Raw genomic sequence first — 22,796 nt, 5'->3', positions numbered from 1 at the left:
CTTCTCTAAAAAACCGTACTTCTCTTCTGCACAAATACTCACAGAGATGAACTGCAAGCAGGTCGAATGATATGCTACTTTTTAAGCTTCGTTTCACGGTCCTCCACGAGTTTTTGACTGTCTGTTCTTATCTATAAAAGACGGGTACTTTGGGATTATACCGACCACACCCAGACATGAATTGTTATTTTACATTTTGCTTCTACTAATTACTAGATTAGCGTTAAAACAATATTTCGTCAATATAAAACAGGATTTGTCTTATCGCAAACCCCTCCCCATCCTCAGACAGAGGTCAAAGTCGAGCGGTCTAGTAGATAACGTGATTGCAGAGTCGCGTCGCTTTGTTGTACTTCCGTGTTTTACCTCTACATTTCTCCAAACACAAAAATTCAACAAAAACAAACATTACCAAACTAAAACTAAACTCTTTATTGAAAAAACACTCAAAACTTGTTTTTATTCTTGATCACATTCCGCCACCCAAAATGCGAGTGCCTCCGGCCATCAGCGCGGGCTTCGGCAGCACCTTCGTGCACGAAGGTGCTGCCGAAGCCCGCGCTGATGTCAACGAAAGAAAAACATCCCTCGAGATAGTACCTATCGGAAAATATCAAATTCTAGAGGGGCTGATCAGAAATATAAATTGAATTGTAATGGAAAGGCAGTTATGTACCGTGCAAATCATGTGATGCCGCGCGGCCTGCCGTAATCGGGATTCTCGAGAAAGATAAGATAACAGCGACAACAATACCTGGATCACAATACCTGGAAGTGCTTGTAATTTTGTAATTAAAAAGTTTTTTTTCGTTCTATCATGTTTGTTTCTATAAATTTATATTTTTGTGTTCTTCATACTGGTGTGGTCGGTATAATCCCAAAGTATGAAAAAGTGTTTATAATTTATACAAGTTAGTTATTGTTAAAAAATCAGTATTGGTTAGTTATATCGAAAGTTATAATTGTGTAATATCATTTGTCAATATTGATACAAAAAACCTTGTCTGCTTATTGTACCCTACCCCAACGAGTACTGAGCGATGTTGTCAAACTTGTTCCTCGCTGATACTGCAGGGGAAACAGTTGACATGTTGTGTAGCAACATCACGTGAGCCTGTCCATTTTATTGGTCACTGCCAACTGCACTCTTTCGTGGCTCCTACTGTAGTAGTTGAACAGGCTAACAGTAATACCCTCCGGCTATCAGCGTGGGTTGGCGACAAACAAAAAACATCCCTCGAGATAGTACCGATCAGTGAATATAAAATTTCAAAAGTTGGCTGATCGCTAATACTTGAGAGGTAAAAATATTAAACTCACCTAACCATCTTTTTATCCGTAGCAGGGGTATGGCTGCTTCCATAAGAGTGTACAAGCAATTTAAATTCACATTACAAATAATAAATAACAAAATTTAATACACATTTAAAATTAAATAATACATCTTTTCTGTCCATTGTGACACAGAAGTAGTATATTTTAAAGTACACTCACAACATTAACTTTTATGTTGAATATGCAGAATAAAACCATAAAAGAAAGAAACAATGACTGTTTCTTTAAATGAACATGCAACTAAATCTAATCAATCAGGAAAAGTTGATAGACAATAGACAAATATTTATTGTACAATATGTTTTCTGCTATCACAATGTAATAAAAACTGGTACATAGTCAATGATTAAAAACTTCGTAACTAAACTTATTCTAAAACATTAATTTTCATACATATAAAAAATCACTTTTGATACATTGATCTATAAAACATAACAAAAATTGATTAAATCCAATGCTAAACCCATTTTACATTTTTTTGAAGATATATTTTTTTATTCGTTTTCATCATAAACTATCATCAAAGAATTAATTTACACTATAATATGTTTTTTGACAAAGTGCTTCTTTTAATTTTTTTGTAAATGTAAATAAGGGAAGTTTTTTTATATGACTGTGGAATATTATTATGTAATTTCAAACTTAGATAAAGAGGACTAGTTTCAAAATTTTTTAGTTTATGTGCCGTTATGATATGCCCAAAGAAGTTGCACAATAGCTGACAGGATCAAAATAACAAAGAAAAACAAATAATCTTCACCATGGAAATATAAACAATACATAAACTTGTTTATGGAGGTAGAAACTGTAGCAAAATAATGAAAACAGAAAAAACTCTTAAATTATATTCAAATGTAGTTGGTAGATCTAATCTTTCTACTCAAATTATCATGTAAATATTGACAACCCTGTTATCCCCTCCTCTTGTACCTAACCCCCCTTGGTTTTTTATCCTCTTACACTCATAAACTGTGATTCATCTTAGTCCCCAGATTGATGGGCTAATTGAGATATAATAAAAAACTAGCGGACCCGGCGCGCTTCGCTGCGCATTTCAATAAGTTTCCCGCGGCTTCGCACACAATTTCCCGTTGAAAACAGTACACTATATTCACTTATTCATTTTCTATCACATTCTAAACATTGCTGAGATAATTGATAGTCGTTCCTTCGTGAGCTTCTTGGGCGCATTATGAAGGTATGTACCACATTCCTGATACTTCTGTCAAAAAAAAACAACTAAGGTTGATTTTATAACATTCTTTATGTTTGTAGCCAACGTAAGATAGTAATTATGATATCTGCATTGCTCTTCTGATCAAGCATGAGCATGGTTTATATTAAATAAATATTGCAGTTAAAGGTGAATTTTTACGTCAAATTTGAATTGTATTATCTGGATAGTAAAGTCTATGTTTAACAGTGATTGCAGAAACAGTTTAAACAAAATTTGTCGTTTCTCTTAAGCTTACTCTATGCTTTAAAACTATAAGTGTAGTAATTAAATTATATATAAATATATTTTTTGTCGCATTATATATGTTTACAAAGAACAGCTGATTAAAAATTTGAAAAGACTCTTTCACTTAATAACATATGTTTGCTGCAATGCATTTCTTACGGGTATTTCTGTAACCAGTGGGGCGGAATCCTGAATCGGGAAAGGGATAAAAAGTATCCTATAACCTTCTACAGATCAAGACGAACAAATTAAAAAAAAAATTAGGCGAATCCGTCCAGCCGTTTGTGAGTGATGCTGTTACACACGAACAGTTTCATTTTTATATATATAGATTAAAACACTTTAATTTATTGTGTATTTATAATAATAAGCTTGTATTATTGTGCAATATAATTATATGTTTTCTGACCACCTAAAAATTCTTTCTGGAAATAAAAGTATTCTATTTCAAGAAAGTTTTAAAAGTAGTTTTAGATCGTTTCAGGTAACTTTGCTAAACTAAACATTATTCTAGTATAGTTCAGCTATGTTTTTATATCTAAAAAAGTAATAGTTTCATTATGAGTTAATAACTATCTATCTGTATTTATTAAATAATAACAAACAAAGTGGTATTAAACTTAATTTTATAAAAAGTGGAAAAAGTGAATGTTAAAAATCAGTGAAAAGATTTGATTTTATTCTTGTGTTGGAGTACCCTCCATAGCTCACCCTAACTTTTATATTTTAACACTGCTATGAAACCTCATTTAACGAACAAAAATGGGTATGCATTTTATGGTAAAATGTATTGAGAAAGATTTCATCTATTAACTTTAAATTTTGCTTGAAACTTCATTTTTTTATGATGGTGCAATGACCAACCATGGAATTTGGCTGAGCTTCATTGAAGACTATGACTAAGTAGGCTGACACAGTTTCCCTTTTTCCTACCGAAGGGGATGTAAAAATTTCTTCATAACATTTTCTTAAAACTCATTGTTTAATACTGATCTTACCAATTCAAACCTGTTTAAAAAATTATTTTTTTTTTTAATTTTTTTAAATGCCAACTGCTTATTGTGGGAGTGGTGTGGTCAGTGACAAGTAATTATGACATGTTAGATTCTTTGTATTCTTTATATTCATAGTCTTTTCATCATGTAATTAATAAAAAGTTGACAGAGTAATAAATTTTCTATAATTATTGTGTTTACGTAAATTTTTGTTACTATCACCATTCCTATCAATAAAGATTTTCTTTACTAGTGTGTTTGTGATCTGAGCTTAAATTTACGTAAAAGGTAGGAGTACGCCACACCACGTGTTGCGTTAACAGGCTTTGCTAAGATTGCATGCAAAAATTCAACTCTTTATAGCTCATTTCATTCTTTAGATATCCTAGCGACAGATAGGCAGACATACAAGCACAGAAAACAAATGTTTACATCCTCTCAGCAGACAAAAGAATGACTGCTGAATGACAGGCATCAATTACGCTCAGACTAATTCCATGGCAGGAGATGCACTATCAAAGAACTCATTCTTGTCTAAATAGAAATTAACTTTCATACAAAATTCAAAGTGTATAGACGAAATCTTTCTTGAGATATCTTGCCACATGATACATTCATATTTTTGTTTAGCAAGTTATAGTTTTTATATCAGTGTTTAAAAGTTCTGGTAAGCTAACTAAAGTACTAAAAAGTAAATAACAAAGTGCACTGAAGTGAAATATTGTGACAGACTTTTAACATTGACTCCTGTCTATTGTATTATGTTTTCTCTGATTCTCATATGTATGATTTTACACAGTTTGTTTACAAATTTATTTATTCAGCTCGTTTTCATCATACTTACCAATGAAGAATCTTGGAGCATTGGAAAAAAGTTTAATTCACTAGCTTCATATATAAATGAGGAACACTGAATTCGATGATGGTGCATTTGATGATGGTACGATGTGTGCATTTACCAACACTCAGCCAAATCTCATAGTGTGACATGCACCATCATCGAATTCAGTGTTCCTCATTTATATATGAAGCTTCTTGCAATATTTCAAGCGTATAAATCAGTTTGTTTTTCAGATATCGTTCAGATAGACATACAGAAATAAAGTTTTGCCAACCTCAAGGGTGATAGGATTTGCTAAAATTCAGCCAAAGAACTAATAAATAAAACAGATATAATTTATAGAACAATTCTGCAATTTAAAAACATTTAAAGTTTGTAACAGATGATTCATTATTTTTTTTATAATTGCAATGTTCGTTTATAGCAGCATTGGTTCATTTGAGTCAAAACACAAATGTTAAAGGTTACATCTTATCTTTATTTAACATTACCCTTTCATTCTTCCCAGCCATGCTCTAAAACCTTCATAATTGGAAGATAATAGTGATCTGTCTGTAACCTGGTTATTAACAAAAGAGACGTAATTGAAAGTCTTTTAACTTCATTATTATTTAAAGAAAAGAATGAAAGTAATTCATGAATTGTAGCTTCACTTGTTTAACTGTAACTGATGCATTTATTTTAAAATTCTAAACAGTTAATAAAAACATTTTGTATACATACTGTGATTATTTTAGCTTTATTACACTAATAATTTACTTGGTGTAAGAATTTAAACTCGTAGTATAATAAATATTTACAATAAATAAATAAAATATCAAACATTGATCTGAAGTAATTGTGGTAAACGTTGAGTCATAGGTACTCATGTGTTCCACCAACTTCATTTATGTTTTTTACGTTTTTGGTTAAAAATACAAAAACTAACCAAAACCATAATTAAAGAAACAAATACTGATCAAGAATAGTTTTATGGTATTGTAGTTTCAGTTTATCTGATCGTGTATAAATTGTTTTTATCCACATAAGGGTAATCATGGAATAAATAAGCTAGGTCAACAAAAGTGATAAAATTTATTTATCCAAAAAGAGTAAAATCTCATAGTAAGCCTTAATGTGATTCTTGTGAAATGGCATATAATATAAAAATACTATTGTTTAACCTGTTAAACCTGTAGGTGAACAACGAACATTTTATTATATTTTATTCTGTTAAAAAAATGAAGATTATCTAATTACTATATTGATTTGTCATTATTTTAGCAATGGTTGTGAACCACTACTACCGCCAGCCGGGAGTGACTAGTGGAGCTCTCTCACGGAAGCTGCGAGAACTGAAATCTTTGTCACCACTGGTGGAGAGTCTCTCATCGGAGCTATGTTACAATGTTGAATTGCGAGAGCCACTTAGTACAGCTGACGAAGCCAAGCTGCGCTGGATCTTGTCAAACCCTCTTGACCCTGACGGGCTGAAGACAGAGCCTCAATTGCATGGTCAGCGATTCGGCAGTTTGCTGATTGAAATTGGCCCAAGGTAGTGTTAAGTGAAGAATAACCTAATTGTATATTTAATTCACCAATGAATATTGCTTATGAGGTGTCACTTAAATCTGGGCAACCCTATGGATGTCCAGGAGTGGCACACCACTAACTGCAAATGTCGAGATATTGGGGTGCAAGGGTAGATCGATAGGTCTAGTCTACTGCATAGGATGACTGTTGGGAGTTGGTGGAGCTCCCTAAGTGTTGAAGGCAGTTACTAGCATAAGCATAAGGGCATGCCACCCCTGTCCGCTTTGACTGAAGGGGCTGATACAGAGCTGGTCTCCACTTCTTCCATGGAGAAAGAGAGACTGAGATTAATGCCCAAAATCCTTCTTCATGGATATCTAATCTGACCCATCCAAACTATCCTGTCACTCCAGAAGCAACACAAAGGTCCTTTTACTAAGTGCAATTTCTAAGCTTATTGTCCTAAGAGAAAAAAAGAAAATCAAGTTTTGCTGAAATTATTAAATTTTTATTAGAGACAGTTTTAACCCTTTGAACGCCGATATAAATTTAGTAATTTTTTAGATTACGCTCATTTAAGGTGAAAAAATAAAAATGAAAGTTCCTTAAAGCTAATTTTTTTATTCATTCCTAATGACTTATAGTCACAAAAAAAAAAATTTACAATAATGTAATACTTGAATTAAAATATACACATTTTTTCATAATAATGGAATATTTCAATCAAAATCAAATTTAGGTTACAGAGTAATCAAATGCATGTGATGAAATATGAAAACTATATACACGGATAAGAAAACAAATAAAGTGTAATATGCTGATCTTGGTTAGTTTTATAAGTTTTGATAATAATAGATTTAAGCAGTTGTAAGGTAAACTTCAAAACAAAATCGGGATGAATCCATGGGGTCTCGGGACATGACTTGCAGCCCTATGGTTATTACACAATTACACAACAGAAAAGAAACAATAAAAACTTTATTATAACACCTAAAACATGGTAACAATAACTTGTTACAACTGTTTGTATAAGGAATGACAACGCAAGAACACTTCCCAAACGCACAAAGCGTGCTCCACTGACAGTCGGTAATGGCGGATAGTATCGTCATCGGCGTACAGACGGGAGTGGGAGAACAGCTGCCAGCAACAAAACAAATTACTGTTTACCTACTGCGGCCAGCTGACAGCTGCAACTGGATTATTTGGTCAAGCCAATACATTACTTTGTATTGTGGCTTATGTATTGAACTTATAAATTTCAAAAACAGTAATAAAATATATTTTTATCGATCGGCGGATTATTTCGTCTTTGGCGTTATAAGACCAAAAAACATCGCGGATTATTCCGTCTACGGCGTGCTAAGGGTTAATGGTTTTATATTGTTTCTTATGTGTATCCATAGTGATAATCAAAATAAACAACTACAACTTTATATTAGCTGTGAGTGACCACCTTAGATTCACTAACAATAGTAGTGGTTTACTGATACCACAGAGTAATAAATGGTTTATTTACAGTGCTTGTTGAAAGTACACAGTGTTGTACCCCTTTCGAAATTAAAATATTAAAAAAATATAATGCAACAGCAATTTAACTAGTTTGAAATACAAGAATAAAATGGTTTACTTTGTATTAGGCTTATTTAATTTGTTAAAATTTTAATTTAGACCTATTCAGATTTTTTACACCCTCCGGTGTGTTGTGCTCTTCATTCAGATTCATCCCCTTTCAAAGTCAAGATTTAGTTACACCACTTAAGATACATACAATTCACAATTGGGTTTAGTGGGCACCAGTGGTCTTCCCATATTGTCTTTCCTATTACTGTCCTCTTCCTGGTTTTGTTTGTTTATTACTGAAAATGTTTGTGAAGTTAACAAGAAACAAAATGGTGGCAAATCGGGTATGGTGGTGTGAGCCCATGACATATGCAAATACATTTTTGTTAACTTCATGCACTCTATCTTTAAAGCCATTTATTTGTAATCAAATACTCAAATAATGTAGTCACAATATGGTTTTAAGAAGTTTATCTAGAATGAACAAAGGGTCCACAATCCTTCCATTGTGAAAGACAAATTTAAAAATCAAAAACGCAGATAAACCAATAGGAACTATCAGTTTAAAACATTTATTTATAGCATAACAAAAAAGTAGAAAATTATTCTGTACTACAAAATAACTTTTAGACAGCTACACCAAATGATAGAATGACGTAATGCTTCCATATTTGAGTCACTTACTGTCGGTACTTTATGTACTCATATTGTTTAAAATGCACATATAAACATGTGTACATTTAAAATAATCATTATTGATCCACTTATTCTGGGAAACTATTCAACAGTTAATACTAAATGAGATTATTTTAAAAATTACAAGAAAAGAGAAAAAAGGAGCTGGTAACCACCAAAAGCGAAATAGTTAACCTGCACATTTTTTCCTCGTTGTTCCTGGAATAGATCTGAGGTATGTACCAAAAAACTTAAAAATCACTTGAGACCAACAAATTTGTTCTAATGTAGAAACTGTATGCTCTAGCAGAATGTTTCCATGTTGTTCCCAAGTGGAATCCTCCTGTGACTAGTATGAGTTCTGACAATAGGTGAGATAGGTTATGACTCACACTGTTTACCTGTTGTTTCCCACTCATTTGTACCAGTTGGAGGACATAAAACATCTGAGTTTCAAATTTAAATCAGCTGTAAATACATGTATCAGCAATAATACCCACGGACCTTGGAGAACAATTTTGTTATTGTATACCAATTGGTTTCGCTACTGATACTTAATATTTTTTTCTTCAAAACATACTTCAACCAATCGTGAAATGAAATGTACTAACATAACGATAAAAGTATATCCTTATATCAGTTGTAGAACTCTGAGCTGTGAGTAATACACTGTGTTAAATCCTCTGGGCTGGGTGGAAGGAATATAGGCCTCAACATGTTAATTTACATTTCTGATGATACTACATCTATCAGTGGAAAAATTGTATTGTAAGATATCCACCTAGTTCAGATAACTTGAAGGTTTTACATGATAAAATCAAATCAATAAATGTTACAAATGTATTAATTCAACTGTTATGGTTCTTGGTTGGAATCTTCTCCGAAATTTAATTTAACATAAAAATATCCGGATAAAAGTCAATAGGATGTTAAAATATTCATGAAAAAAGACAAAAACTATATATTTAACTATTCTAAAATTATGAATTCTCACAAAAATTTGGTATTTTAGTAATTTGTCTTTCTTCCAACTGTACTATCAAAAGTGCAGAGATATTATCATCAATAAGATAATGTAGAGTGGGTATGTATCTGTATTTCTACCTGTACTTGTTACTCACAGGTTGAACTTCTGTACAGCACTGTCAAGTAATGCCGTGTCCATCTGTCGCTCAGTGGGACTCGCCCAAGTGTCACGGCTAGAGGTGTCCATCCGTTACCTTGTCCACTGGCAGATGGATGGGCTTGAGATAAGCCATGCTTTGGAAAGTCAGGTAATAAAATTGCACAAATACATTTAATTAAAAGTGAGCGGTGTAGGCTTAAAACCTTTTTATTTAATTCGGAATTAATTATAAAACATACATATTCTTGTGTACATCAATTATATAAAAATGTCTTCCGAAAACATTGTTTTAAGTGTGTTTATTTCTACATGTATCTTAATTATCAAATGCGAGACTGTTATTTCAAAATTTAATTAAACATTGAAAATAAAAGTTTAATAGTTATTTGTATTTCTTAATGTTAGCTAATAGTTGAATACAGTACAAATTATGTACATTTATTTCTACTTCTAAAAAACTGAAGTTAGGTAGACAATATTGTTTTGAAGTGGGTAGAAATAAGTTTTTCCAAGGCTCAAAACACTTGCCTAAATTTAAAGCATGTAGATATGAAAATCATGTAACACAGTGTAGCATAAAAATAAAATTTTGTTCTTTAACAATACAATATATCAGTGATACATTTTCAGGAACAATAAAAACACTAAACATTTTTATTAGTTTAGTTTGTGCTATTGCATTATCTGATATTTTGACAACAGCCAAAAGTTAGGTATATCTCAAAATTACGAATTATTTTCAAAGGAGAAACCTTTTTACCATCATTCTGTCTATCCTCATGGACCACTGGCTTGTGCGAGGATCTTATCAAACAGTATATGAAGAGATACAATACAGTACAAGTCCCATGGCACTCATAAAAAGTGCAACAGTCACAGACAGGATCTGAACAACTATCCCTAACTCAAATCCAAAGTCCATTGTCTTAGACGGTGAGGCCGTCGGCTCTCCCAGGTGTAACTTCCCTGTCTATTCTATTCTAGTAGTAGGACTGAGATCAAAACTGGGTAAGTTACTAATATTACTCCTCCTTGATTAGAGTACAGCTTGTAGGCTCTATAATCTGGGATATTTTGATATAGATTTGGTTTTGACACACCAATTGTAAGCTTTGAGTTTTGACTGTCATAGAATTTGTATTAAAAGATATATTTGAGATATTCCTATAAAACTTGAACATTGTTCAATCGCTTGAATATCTACACACTTTTGCCTGCTGCTTATCCATAAATTAAAGATTCTGGTAAGTGGATTTTGCAAGGTCCTTAAAAATATGCTTGCAAGATTCTTTGATAGCATAACTTATGGTGATGTCCTTAAATTAAACATTTCACTCTTGGGACTAGAGTAGAATCTGCTGTGCCCAAATCGGGACTATTAGGGGGTTGGGGAATCATTGCAATGCCGTTTTGCATCAAAATTCCTTGTGTTAATCTTGATATAGCGCAGGTGTATCGTTATGTTATATATATATTTTTAAACAATTAATTTGTGAACATCCGTTTATGCAGTTAGGACGTTATACAAATATTTTTTATGTCCATATATAAGAATATTGGAGTCAAAACAATTAATAATCTAATTAAATTTAATTAATTTTTAATTGTATTACTGAAAATGTATTACATACTGTACAATGCATACTGTATGGTTGTAATTTTGTTTTGTAGTTATACCTATTTTATTATTAAGTATACACTGGGTGATTACACATTATTTTCATAAAATTACTTTAATACATTATAAACTTTTATTTTTGTTTAATCTATCGTATTTGATTTTTTTTTAATGATGTAGAATTAGTCTCTGACCATCAAATAGCATTTCCAGCAATAAAATGATTTTTACTTCATTTTACAATATGTCATAGTATAATCTTTTTTTAATTATGAGGGTTAAATGTGTCTAACCTAACAACTGTTTAAATTGTATTATAGTGTTTCTTAACTATATATAATTTCACTATATATCTATGTTTACATAATGAAATATTTGTTGAGTAATCACAAAGTGTAGTTAAGAATAGAAATCTTTCTTAATATAAACATTTGTTATTTTAATCTTGGTATTTTTTAATTAGTTTCCTAATAATTAATGGTGAAAATACTTGTATGACCAAAAACTGATGTTTATTCATCAAATGGGTAAGCAACTTTATAATTTTCATACTCTTTTTAAATGTTAAGATTAAAACTGAACACTGTTAATTGTTGGATTGTCTGACAGTTGACTGGAGCCCTCCATGATCGAATGACAGAGTGTCGATACTTGGAGCCCATCCAAAGTTTTGACCATGGTATAGTGCCAGAGCCATGGTTCACTGTCGACATTCTGGGCCAAGGCAGAAAGGCTTTGGAAGATGTCAACTCTAAACTAGGTCAGTCAACCTTAAGCTATCAATATTGTTGATCTCTAACAAAATTCTGTGTGTTATTTTAATGTTTCTTTTTATCTATTAAGGATCTAAAGATAGAATAGATTAAGTAGTTTCAGATCCTGTGTCTTAAAAATCCTTTGAAAGCTATCAAACAAAAATTATTGCAGAATATGAACTTTGTCAAAATACTATACTGTATATTATGCTGTAATGTTAAATCTATAAAGGAACTCAAATATGTTTCTATTTAACATGTATTCAGAATTCTCTCTCTCCAATATTCTAAAATTTTTAACTGGAGTAATAAAGAAGTGTAAAGCAAGTACTTTATTTTATTGAATATCAAAATTTCTTAAGTAAATTTTCTTAATTTGCATTTGTTTATAAAATAACATGTTCATGACAAAATCTTTCACAACTGCTGTCATCTACCCAATTGGGTACATACCAGGCTTTCGGAAAGCGCATGGGGAACACATTGCTATGAATTTCCTTATTACGTTTTTATTGTTTGCCTGTCTTGGTGGTTTGTTAAATGTGATCCTGAGCTTAAATAAATACCTTAGATACTCTTTGGGGTACACAACAAAATTTGGGTACACAGAGAAAAAAATTTGTTGTATAAATCTGCGAAGACTACATACATTACTCGTTATACTTAGACGTTTAACATTAGAAAAAACTATTACAGTTTTTTGCCATTTTTTATTAGGCTATATCACATAAACATTATAAACCAACAATTCATTAGTAACTCAGTTAAGTTGTAACGCACAAGTTGGTTTCATTCCTGTTTAATACAGTAGTCTATATTTATTCAAAATCAATAATTATACTGAAACAGTGAGGTTTTTATGATTAAACTATTAATTTAAAATTTTAACAGTGGTTATTTTATCTTATTTGACTGTACTCTTAACATTTTTATCAAAAACTTCATTTAAATTTAAAAAAGCCTGTACTTACATGTTTTTACCTATCCGGTAAAACTGAGGAAAATTTTGTTTGAAGATGAACTAGTTTATGTGCTGTGTTTTCAGATCTTGTAGTTATGTGTACTATATTTGCAGGCCTTGCGTTTGATGATTGGGATCTAGAGTTTTACACTGAGCTGTTCTCTCAGAAACTGAAGCGTAATCCTACAAGTGTGGAGTGTTTTGATCTTGCTCAGTCAAATTCAGAGCACAGCCGCCACTGGTTTTTTAAGGTTGGTAATTTTTGTTTTGCTTAGGAAAATTTTGTTTTGTTACGTCTCGTGTCCTTGTAACAAAGTATTGTATTGAAAGTATGTAATAGTCAACAACATATTATGAGGATTTGTAGAAGGATCAGAGTAGCTTACAACGCATGCTCACAAAATTAAAAACTCCCACTTCAGTAGTTTTGAATTACATCTCCTTAGAAATTTTGAATACCACAAAACATGAGTAGCATGGGGTGATGCTTCAGAACCAAAGGCAATTTTGAGACGTTCAACACACTCCTCTTGAGAAAAACTGACTTTAAAATCATAGCCCAAAAATGCTCTCTCGATTACTCCATGACTTCACAAATCGATTTTTCCGAATAGACAACACAAGTACAGTAATGAATCCAAGCTGCTATCAGGTACTGATACATGCATGGACACTCAGATAAGAATGATACGATTATTAAAATATGCACCTGTCTGTCAGAATCTCAAAACTTTCAGAGTGACCCTCGTATATATTTTACCTAAAATAATTTAAGTCTGTGTTAATGAAGATTTTCTTCAAACATCTACGAGGTATGTTCAAAAAGTAACGGATATTTTAGTTTTTTTTTTACAAAAAAATGTTTTTTAATTAGTCTATAATAACCCCTTTGACTACCACTTTCTTACACCATTTTTCACACAAAATTTAATACAGTTATTTCATCCATTTTTTATAATAAACGAAAATCATTGAGTTCATAAAACATGTGTAACCTTAGCAGCTGCCACTGAAAAAGTATACAATGAATACAGCTGGAAATTGTATTATACTTCTGTAACTACATATTAAAAAAATCTAATAATCAGACTCTCTAAACCAACGAACCATCAAAATTCCTCTTCCTTTTTGAGCCAATCTTGTTTTTTTATGATTTGTAGAAAAGAATAAACAATAAACAGATTACAGATTACAGTGATGTATAGTGAGACATAATTACATTCAGCTAATGTATTTTTGTTGTTCCTAAGCATATGTTTAACAAATAAAATATTTTATTTTGTTTGAATATTTAAAGGAAACTAATAATTTATTTTATTGAATAACTGTGATAAAAAACCTATAGTTTTAAAATGTCATTACAGTATATGAGTTTTACAATTAATGAATAAGTTTTGCATTGTAGGGGAAAATGATTATCAACAAAACAGAAATGCCAGAATCTTTATTGGATATGATTATAAAGACTCAAACTACTTCCAACAAGAACAATGTGATAAAGTTCAGCGATAACAGTAGGTAAGTTAAATCAAATACAGTTAAATCCATAAAGGTTGAAATTACAAAAAAATGTTAATGTTTAAAAGTGTGGTTTACGGATATGTCCTTATGTAGAAATCACCAATTTCAAATCACTTTAAATGTGGCATAGAGACATATTTGTAATGTTTTATTTTAGATTATTTGTACAGTATAATTAAATAAAGTGCTGTGAATGTTCAGAAATGTGATTTATGATCATTGGGAAGTAAACTGATTTGTGTGTTATGACCTTAGTCATGAACTCATATTACAAGTTACACAAATTAGACATTAAGAACACAACCAAGATGTAGTTCAAAAGCTATTTGAAGACCAGAAACAAATAGTATAAATAAAATAAGCAAAAAGTGGAATTAAAGAAATAACCAGATCAAAACTTCTTCTGTAAATCGAGGAGTGCCCCAGGGATGTGTATTGGGACCAGTACTGTATATGCTGTTCTTAAATGACATACCAGAACATCTGGACAAATGGTGTATGCCAATGACACCACCTTGCTCTTTAGTAGATCATCTAGATGACGAATTATTCATGGCTTATCAATATTGCCTCTCAAATAACAGAGTAAAACCAAGTACACCAAGTTTTGGGGGAAGATGTGAATAACCAACAATGCCCGATCTGGTTACAGCATGTAGACAATCTTTTCTCTATATGTGACAAAACACACAATTAAGGACCACAACACACAAATTGCCTACAATTCTTTGTTTGAAACACCTCTCTGGTATGGCCGAGTGTTGTAGGGAGGAACCTCGACAAGGTGTCTTCAGAGAGTATTTATTAATATTATAAAACAGGGCTATAAGAGTCTTAACTGAGTTAGGATTCAGAGAAAGTTGCAGAGAAGCTTTCAGGATCTTGAATATGACAATAGTAAACCTTTATATAAAATAAGTCATCTTGTATACTGATGTTCAACCGCTGATGCAGAATAGACACTTCCTTGACTACAACATTAGACACGGCATGTTACCACCTACCAGCTCATTGGTAGTTATATAATTTTTAAGATTATGTACAAATTGATTTGTAGCCTACATACAAGTACTATTATAAACTGAAAAAATGTTATGAAAAAACAATAGTAGTACTTCCACATCAATCAATATTACCACATCATCAATATCTGACATTGTTTTTTTTTTTTTTTTTTTTTTGAAATAAAAATTTGGACAGTAAGAATAGGTTAGGCCTTGTTTAGTTTCCTGTAAAAACAGAAATTATTTAGGATAATAATCACTAATTGATGACTTCACAACACTACACTGCACCAAAATACACTGCATTACAACAGTTTAAATAATTACAGTAATACAAGTGTCTTAAGATTCATAAAAAATTGTGTTTGCAGTATAATATACTTATGTCATAAAATTATATTCATATAATTTTATAGAGCATTAAATGTTCTAAATTTTAGAGTTTCTGTATATGCAACTAGTTAGTGATATAATTGGAAATATGTTGAACACAACTATATTTCATACACATTTACTACTTTTAACCCAGTGGTTTTAGGTTGTAAACATCTCATTTTACAATGTTACAGTGCCATAGAAGGCTTCACAGTCGACAGATTGAGGCCTAGTACTGTAGATACTGCCAGCAAGTATGCCATTAATAGAGGCAAAATCTCACATTGTCTTCACTGCAGAGACCCACAACTTCCCTACAGGAGTGGCACCTTTCAGGTAGTCCTAGTGCCATGTATACTTAGATAATAGTTTAACCCTTTACTGTGGATACAGCCAGCCAGTACATCTTTAATAGAGATAAGTCTCACATTGTCTTCACTACAGAGACTCACAACTTTCCTACAGAGGTGGCACATCCTTGCCTCTGCTTAAGTACGGGGGGTGCTGAAAACAACAGTGACAAATGCAATTGAAACAGTGGCAATTCAATGCAGAAATAACAAAATATTTTGTGTCAACAGTATGATTATTCTATTTAATTTTATCATGAGTCATTGTAGTAAGTTTTTAGTTAAGTGGAAGAAGGATAAATGTAATGAAAAGTATCAGGTACAATTGTAATTACTTTGGTAATGTTGATTTTGTTGAGTATCTATTTTCTATGATTTAGTGGGGCCACGACAGGCACAGGTGGTCGGATCAGAGATGTGCAGGCAGTGGGCAGGGGAGGTCACTGTATTGCAGGCACAGCTGGCTACTGCGTTGGCAATCTATTCATTCCAGGTACAGTTGCAGTACTCATATCAGAAGGAATAATGCATTTGTTAGAGTTTACAGAACTATAATAAATCTTTTTTTGTAGAAAACTATATATTATTAATTTTACTAAATGTTGTAACAGTTCAGTTTTCTAATAAATAAAATGCTTGTAGGTTTCTATAAAAGCCCCACATTGGGCACCTATTTGTAACAGTTTGAACTTTTAGTATATTTTCAATTAAAGCCACTAACAATATAAAAAAATGTCTACTTCCATTTGAATTAAACATGAGTTTAAAGTTTGAGTTTAGAAAATATTATATCAGTTTTATCTTGATTCAGATATATAAATTTTTGAATTTTAATGAGATCTAAGCTGTGGATATTATTAATTGTACCAGATCAAATTAATTTAAAAGTCTTTTTCAGAAAAAAATTCTTTAAAAACTTGTTTTCACATCTCTTGAAATGTTCAAACAAATCAAGACCAAAGTACCATTCTGCTGTGTTGATTGATACTGCCATGATAATGGCTTATCATACTTTTCTTCAGTTTTATAATTTATCCTTATGTGGCAGTTCTAATTAAATATTTCTTTAAATATTAGATTTTGTATTATATTTCATCACACTTAATATAAATTTACAAAACTTATTCCACTAACACATTCTACTAATTTTGAGATGAATTACAAGAACGCTTCACTCAGTTTAAAATTCAAACTTTCAATCATTTGTGACGTCATGAAACTTATTTTTATATACAAATAATTGTTTGAATTAAAATTTAAAAATTGTGTAATTATTATCAAACAACATTGATGAACAATATTATTAATTACTGTACATTTTAACAAGGCATGTGGCCTATGTACCGCATCCAATACTGCATAACCATCACAATCTGTTCTTGTTTTTTGATTAAAGTTCGTGATGAACTTTCTTTGTCTAAAGTTTGTAATTGGCGATGGATGATTAAAAAAAATTTAGGATTTCAGGCATTTGCCATCATTATAGGTTAAAAATACACATGCACATCTACTCAAACTATCAGCCTTGTAGCTTCACATGTCCATATTTGGTAGGTGTTTAGTGCTTCTTAGGATTACAGACACTTAGGATTCTGTCATTACACTTGCCTCAAGTAGGCAGTTTCTTCCCACTTTAAAGTATTACTTTTCAAAATAATTCCTATTTCCCTATTTTAATTTAATTTAATTAAAGAATTATAACAATGTTCAAAATGTAAAAATATACTTGGTTAGATTTTATTAACTAGTCTTTCTTTCTTTTAAATTGAATTCTTTTTACGTGACTTAATTGCTAAGTTGAGCCTTGTCTTCTCGTATCATGAAAGAGGTAGTTGTAATCTTACAATATATTTTTTGTATGCGAAGAGTACAAGCAGCCGTGGGAGGACTCGCATGAAGAGTACCCAGCCAACCTGGCATCTCCTCTGGAGATACTAGTAGAGGCTAGCAATGGGGCATCTGACTACGGAAACAAGTTTGGTGAGCCAGTGGTGTGCGGATTCACTCGAGCGTTCGGCCTAGTGGACTCAGCCGGTGAGCGCAGGGAATGGGTCAAACCCATCATGTTCAGTGGAGGTGTGGGTTCCCTGGATGCTGAGTTCATTACCAAAGAGTTGCCACAGAAAGGTTAGTCAAACTTTTGAAATTGTATAAATCTTTCAATTTTAACTTTTTACCCTTTACTCTATATTTATTTTCTAAATAATATTTTGCCACATTCAGAGATTGCTCTTCAGTATCTCTACTTCTGTTGTCAATTGTAATCATCCAAGTGTAATAACTATTGGGTGGGTGAGCGGATGGAGGCAGTGGGAGTTAGGCTCACCCACAACTATTGTGTAGACTCTCCAGCTACTGAGCGATATTGCTCATCCAATAAGTGAAATGTTTCATTTGGTGGTTTTGTTTCATTAACAATGATATAGTTGTTAGGTTGTCATATTATATTCTAATATTCATACCATATGTTTGTATTCTTAAAATGGAGCGTTCCGGATCGTTATACTTTGTTTCACTATAAAACGAAAGAATTCTGTTCCAGGTATGGAGGTAGTAAAGGTCGGGGGCCCTGTGTACAGGATTGGTGTGGGCGGAGGATCAGCCAGCTCTGTTCAGGTATTTATGCTTTGTTTACACCACATTGATCTTGGGTGGTATTAGTAATTAGATTTGATGTCTCTCAGCATAAATAATTGTGGGTCGCAAAGTTGAATTTAAACATGTATTTTTATAAAATGTAGTATATTTAAGCGTAGAATACATTAGAAAACAAATTACTTGGAAGAAAGAACAAGTACATAACCCGGAGGAAAGTTAGATTTGAAACATAAATAATGCAAAGCCATTGAAACCAAAAACAAACACTAGCTGTAATCAACAAATTGTTTAAAAAGTGGACAATAGACAAATAGACATGATGTCCAGAAACAGTTGTTGAGTGGAATACATGAGGTCTTTTTCAGGGCTAGAATTCTAGTCTGCCACCACTGGTGCTAGTCCTTTTCCAGTTCGTATTCAATACTCTGCTGGGTTTTTAGCCTCCAGCCCTACTGGCATCCACGAATCAGTTTATGTTTATTTATAAAATATGTACTTGTAACAAAAGTTAACTCTTAAGTTAAGTGAAAGAGTAGATTTGTTGTAATAGTTGACTTTGCTTTAGTAGTTCCGCTAGCATAGGGCTAAGATATTGAAAACAACCAGAAATTTCTAAATTGTAATATAATAATTTATTTTCAATGTGTGGCAGTGAATTTTTAAGTTATATTATCCAGTTATTTAAAAGTTTAGCCAAAATAATGCTGAATAAAAATTCCCATAAAAATTATTTTTGAAGATCTTCAAAAGAGTTTTTTGACCGGTGAGGCAGCTAAAAATAGTAGTACTATCTAATTATTTAGCTGAGACATCCTGGTAAATCTGTTAAGTAAAATTGAAGAAGAATCATTAGTCTTTAGGGAATTATCAACATATAATTTACTAACTTGTTAAACGTTTAATACAAAGTGAAATGGGTTTTCCATCAGGAAGTATTGAAGTGCTTTGTCAGTAATGATAATAATTAAATAAATCTCGTTTAAGATTCTTTTATAACGATGTTTGCAAACTCTGCATTGATAATGCTAATATCATACCATAAACATAATCTCTTGAAGCCTTATTACTATTATCTCAATCTATTACTATTATCTCAATCTATTACTATTATCTCAATCTGAGGTAACAATGCGATTGACGGATGTAAAATGTTCCTTGAAGTGAAATTAGTGCTAATAGATCATCCCTCTTAAAATATTCAATTTAATATTTTAAAACTAAACACTTGCAACTAATTGTAGTACTTTTTAAAATGTATTTAATCATTTTGTATATTTATTAGCTGTAAATTCTATACCTAATTAATTTACATATACTGTATTGTATTTCACAAACAGATGGCTGGGTTACATCAAAACATAATTACGGAAGGAAATAAACAGTGCTACTAGCCAAAGACGTAATCCGCATTTGAGGAATTCATCAGCCAACAAACCATAACAACATCATAGTTAATTATCATTCCAAATACTTACGAGGAAGAAAATAAAAATAATTGGCATTAATATATACATGAAATATATCGAATGGAGCTATATGGTTACTCAGATATTTTATCTGTGTATTATATTAACCCATTGCGGATCACTGACGAGCTGGGCTCGTCACGCAGCGGCCGGGCCTAACGAGCACGGTGACGAGCTCAGGTCGCAAAAGCGGTATGCTTTTAAATTTCCCTCCAAATAGTTCTGTTAATGTCTGATAGATCGGGCGATCGTCTTCACTTGTCTACTAAGAGTTTTTAACAACGGTCTACGTTTAGAATTTTCAAAAGTTTTATAAATATCCTACAGATCGCAGTTGTATGTCGAAGTTGAAAAATCATTCATATGAGTTTACTCTCTGCTTTTTAGCGCTTCTGATTGGGTGTTTTCCTCAGTTGTTATTATAATACTTTTGAGCTTGAGGTTAATGACAAAACTAAACGACGCAGATGTACATGTTGGTCGGTTTAGTCTAGACAATGGCCCGGATGTTGCAATCGATTCGCCTGAGCCGCTTTATTTAGACTATGATTCAGACATCATCCTTCCACGCCGTAACCTTGCTCGCGTGTTATCGTTCCTACATCACGGATACCCCAGCAGGCCCATGTTCCATCTGAACGAATACCTTTGCAGCTGAATTTTCTAGTATTCAATAGCGAGAGATACGATGTGGCGCACCATTGCTGTTCGTGCGGCCGCTGACCGTGAATTAATTCGCGCCCCGCTGGTGCCCGCGCACCACAACAATACGATCCGCAATGGGTTAAATATTGTCTAAACACGGATTATCAAGGTAATCAACACTAGCAATGTACGAGGTTTTTATCACGTCTGATTTGCTGATTCACAACACTTAAAGGTCACATGATGATAAACTTAAAGTAAAATCTTTAATTTAATAAATAATCCCAAAAGTGGTAAAATTATTATGTGTTTGAACACAAAAATGACTTTCTGTTTCAATATATGATTGGTTTATATTAAAACAGGTACAAGGTGACAACCAATCAGAACTGGATTTTGGTGCGGTGCAGCGAGGAGATGCAGAAATGGAGCAGAAGATGAACAGGGTTATCCGAGCCTGCATTGAATGCCCATCCAGGAACCCAATCTGCAGCCTACATGACCAAGGGGCTGGTGGCAATGGTAATGTTTTAGCATTTCTCTACGATAGTAACTAGTTGATTTTTGGTGATAGTTTATCTGTACTAGTGGAATTGCAAAAACATTTAGTAAGATTAATGATATGAATTGGTCAGTCAGGGTTCCTACCCGACTGTGAAAACTGTGGCTAAACCATAATTTTATTCAATATAAAAAACCTTTAATAAGCCTTGAATTCAATTTACAAACCGTGAAAATCTCTACAACTTGCAATTAAATGAATCAACATCGAAACTATGTCGTAAGACCTGGTTCACACGTGAGTGAGAATTGCACAAGCTTGTGGCGATCAATCCTAGCACGATTTACTAGTTTTCATGATCATATAGAGCAGTTCACTGGAGCGAGCACGAACTGACCAACCGCAGCGTACAAGCACAATGATCACAAACAACTGCCACCACTAGTAGATCGTAGCCATGATGCAGGCTCGATGATTTAGCAGTGTTTGGGGAACCATTGGAGTTACATGCAGACTACCTAACGCTGAACCTTATGCCGTCACTTATCATTCTCGAAATATGGATGTTGGTGGTTTTGGCTAGAGAGAAGTCTATGGATGTGTTAACACCTCAATAACGTATTTACATTACTTTTTGCCCACTATGATGTAAAAAGTTTACCGTTTTTTATTTGCAATATTTCATGGTATCTGTGCACTACTAAATCAAAACTTTGGTTTATTGTTATTTGTTTTTTTTTTCACTTATAATCAGAAATATCACCTTAGAAAAATATACCAATATTTATGAATAATATTCTACCTGACAATTTATTATTATTATTTATTTTATAGTTAGAGTACTTTATAAGTAGATTTCCTACCAGAGCCTAGTAGTTTTGCATGGCATGAGGAGTGCATTTAAGAATGATTTGGTTATTTTATTAAGGGTTATTGTACTATGTCAAATTGTACACCTAAATTTTGATACTAATTTACCATGATACAATGATTATTGCGTTTGCTGTAAAAAAATATACTACTGAAATATGAACTTATTGCTCTATTCATAGCTTAAAATGTAAATAAGTAAGTTAATAAAAAGAAATGATATTTTAATGGGCTAAAAAGAGAAATTAATTTCTCGTACATTCAATCCAATTCATGATTGTATTTAAATTATATCTACTAAACATTTTGAATACTAAATTTTATTAATATTAAAATACTTATGTGAGACTTAAGAAATAAATAATGTATACATGAATAATCAATCATCAACAATGCTTCCTACTTTTTTGTTTTGTATAAATATTTTTGATCTATTAACATTCATTCCTATATATTTTTAATATAATTTTAATATGATTACGAATCTTCTTGAATGTAGAATAATTAATTTACTACTTTACATTTTAAAAACATGTAAATGTTTTATTTAATCATTTTTTAAGGTTTAGTGTTGCATGTTGTGTTGAATTCTTATTTTTTAGACGCATCTGTCCATTTCTGC

The 22,796-nt window shown here is 32.1% G+C and overlaps 1 protein-coding gene across 1 annotated transcript in view; it reads left to right on the top strand.

Moving 5' to 3' along the window:
• The window catches only part of LOC124357663 (phosphoribosylformylglycinamidine synthase-like), a 56,725-nt gene that overhangs the window by 2,986 nt on the left and 30,943 nt on the right, over positions 1 to 22,796 (top strand). The window contains 11 exon segments of the mRNA XM_046809642.1: positions 5,897 to 6,167; positions 9,507 to 9,657; positions 11,737 to 11,887; positions 12,958 to 13,094; positions 14,249 to 14,361; positions 15,938 to 16,010; positions 16,012 to 16,079; positions 16,474 to 16,586; positions 17,960 to 18,220; positions 18,636 to 18,709; positions 21,168 to 21,324. Of these exon segments, the coding sequence (XP_046665598.1) occupies positions 5,899 to 6,167; positions 9,507 to 9,657; positions 11,737 to 11,887; positions 12,958 to 13,094; positions 14,249 to 14,361; positions 15,938 to 16,010; positions 16,012 to 16,079; positions 16,474 to 16,586; positions 17,960 to 18,220; positions 18,636 to 18,709; positions 21,168 to 21,324 (1,567 nt within the window). The 5' untranslated portion in view covers positions 5,897 to 5,898.

The sequence above is a fragment of the Homalodisca vitripennis genome, chromosome 3, assembly GCF_021130785.1.
Source record: "Homalodisca vitripennis isolate AUS2020 chromosome 3, UT_GWSS_2.1, whole genome shotgun sequence".
NCBI classification, from domain to species: Eukaryota; Metazoa; Arthropoda; class Insecta; order Hemiptera; family Cicadellidae; genus Homalodisca; species Homalodisca vitripennis.
The sequence above is the reverse complement of the archived record's forward strand: the minus strand, read 5'-3'. Positions and strand labels throughout refer to the sequence as shown.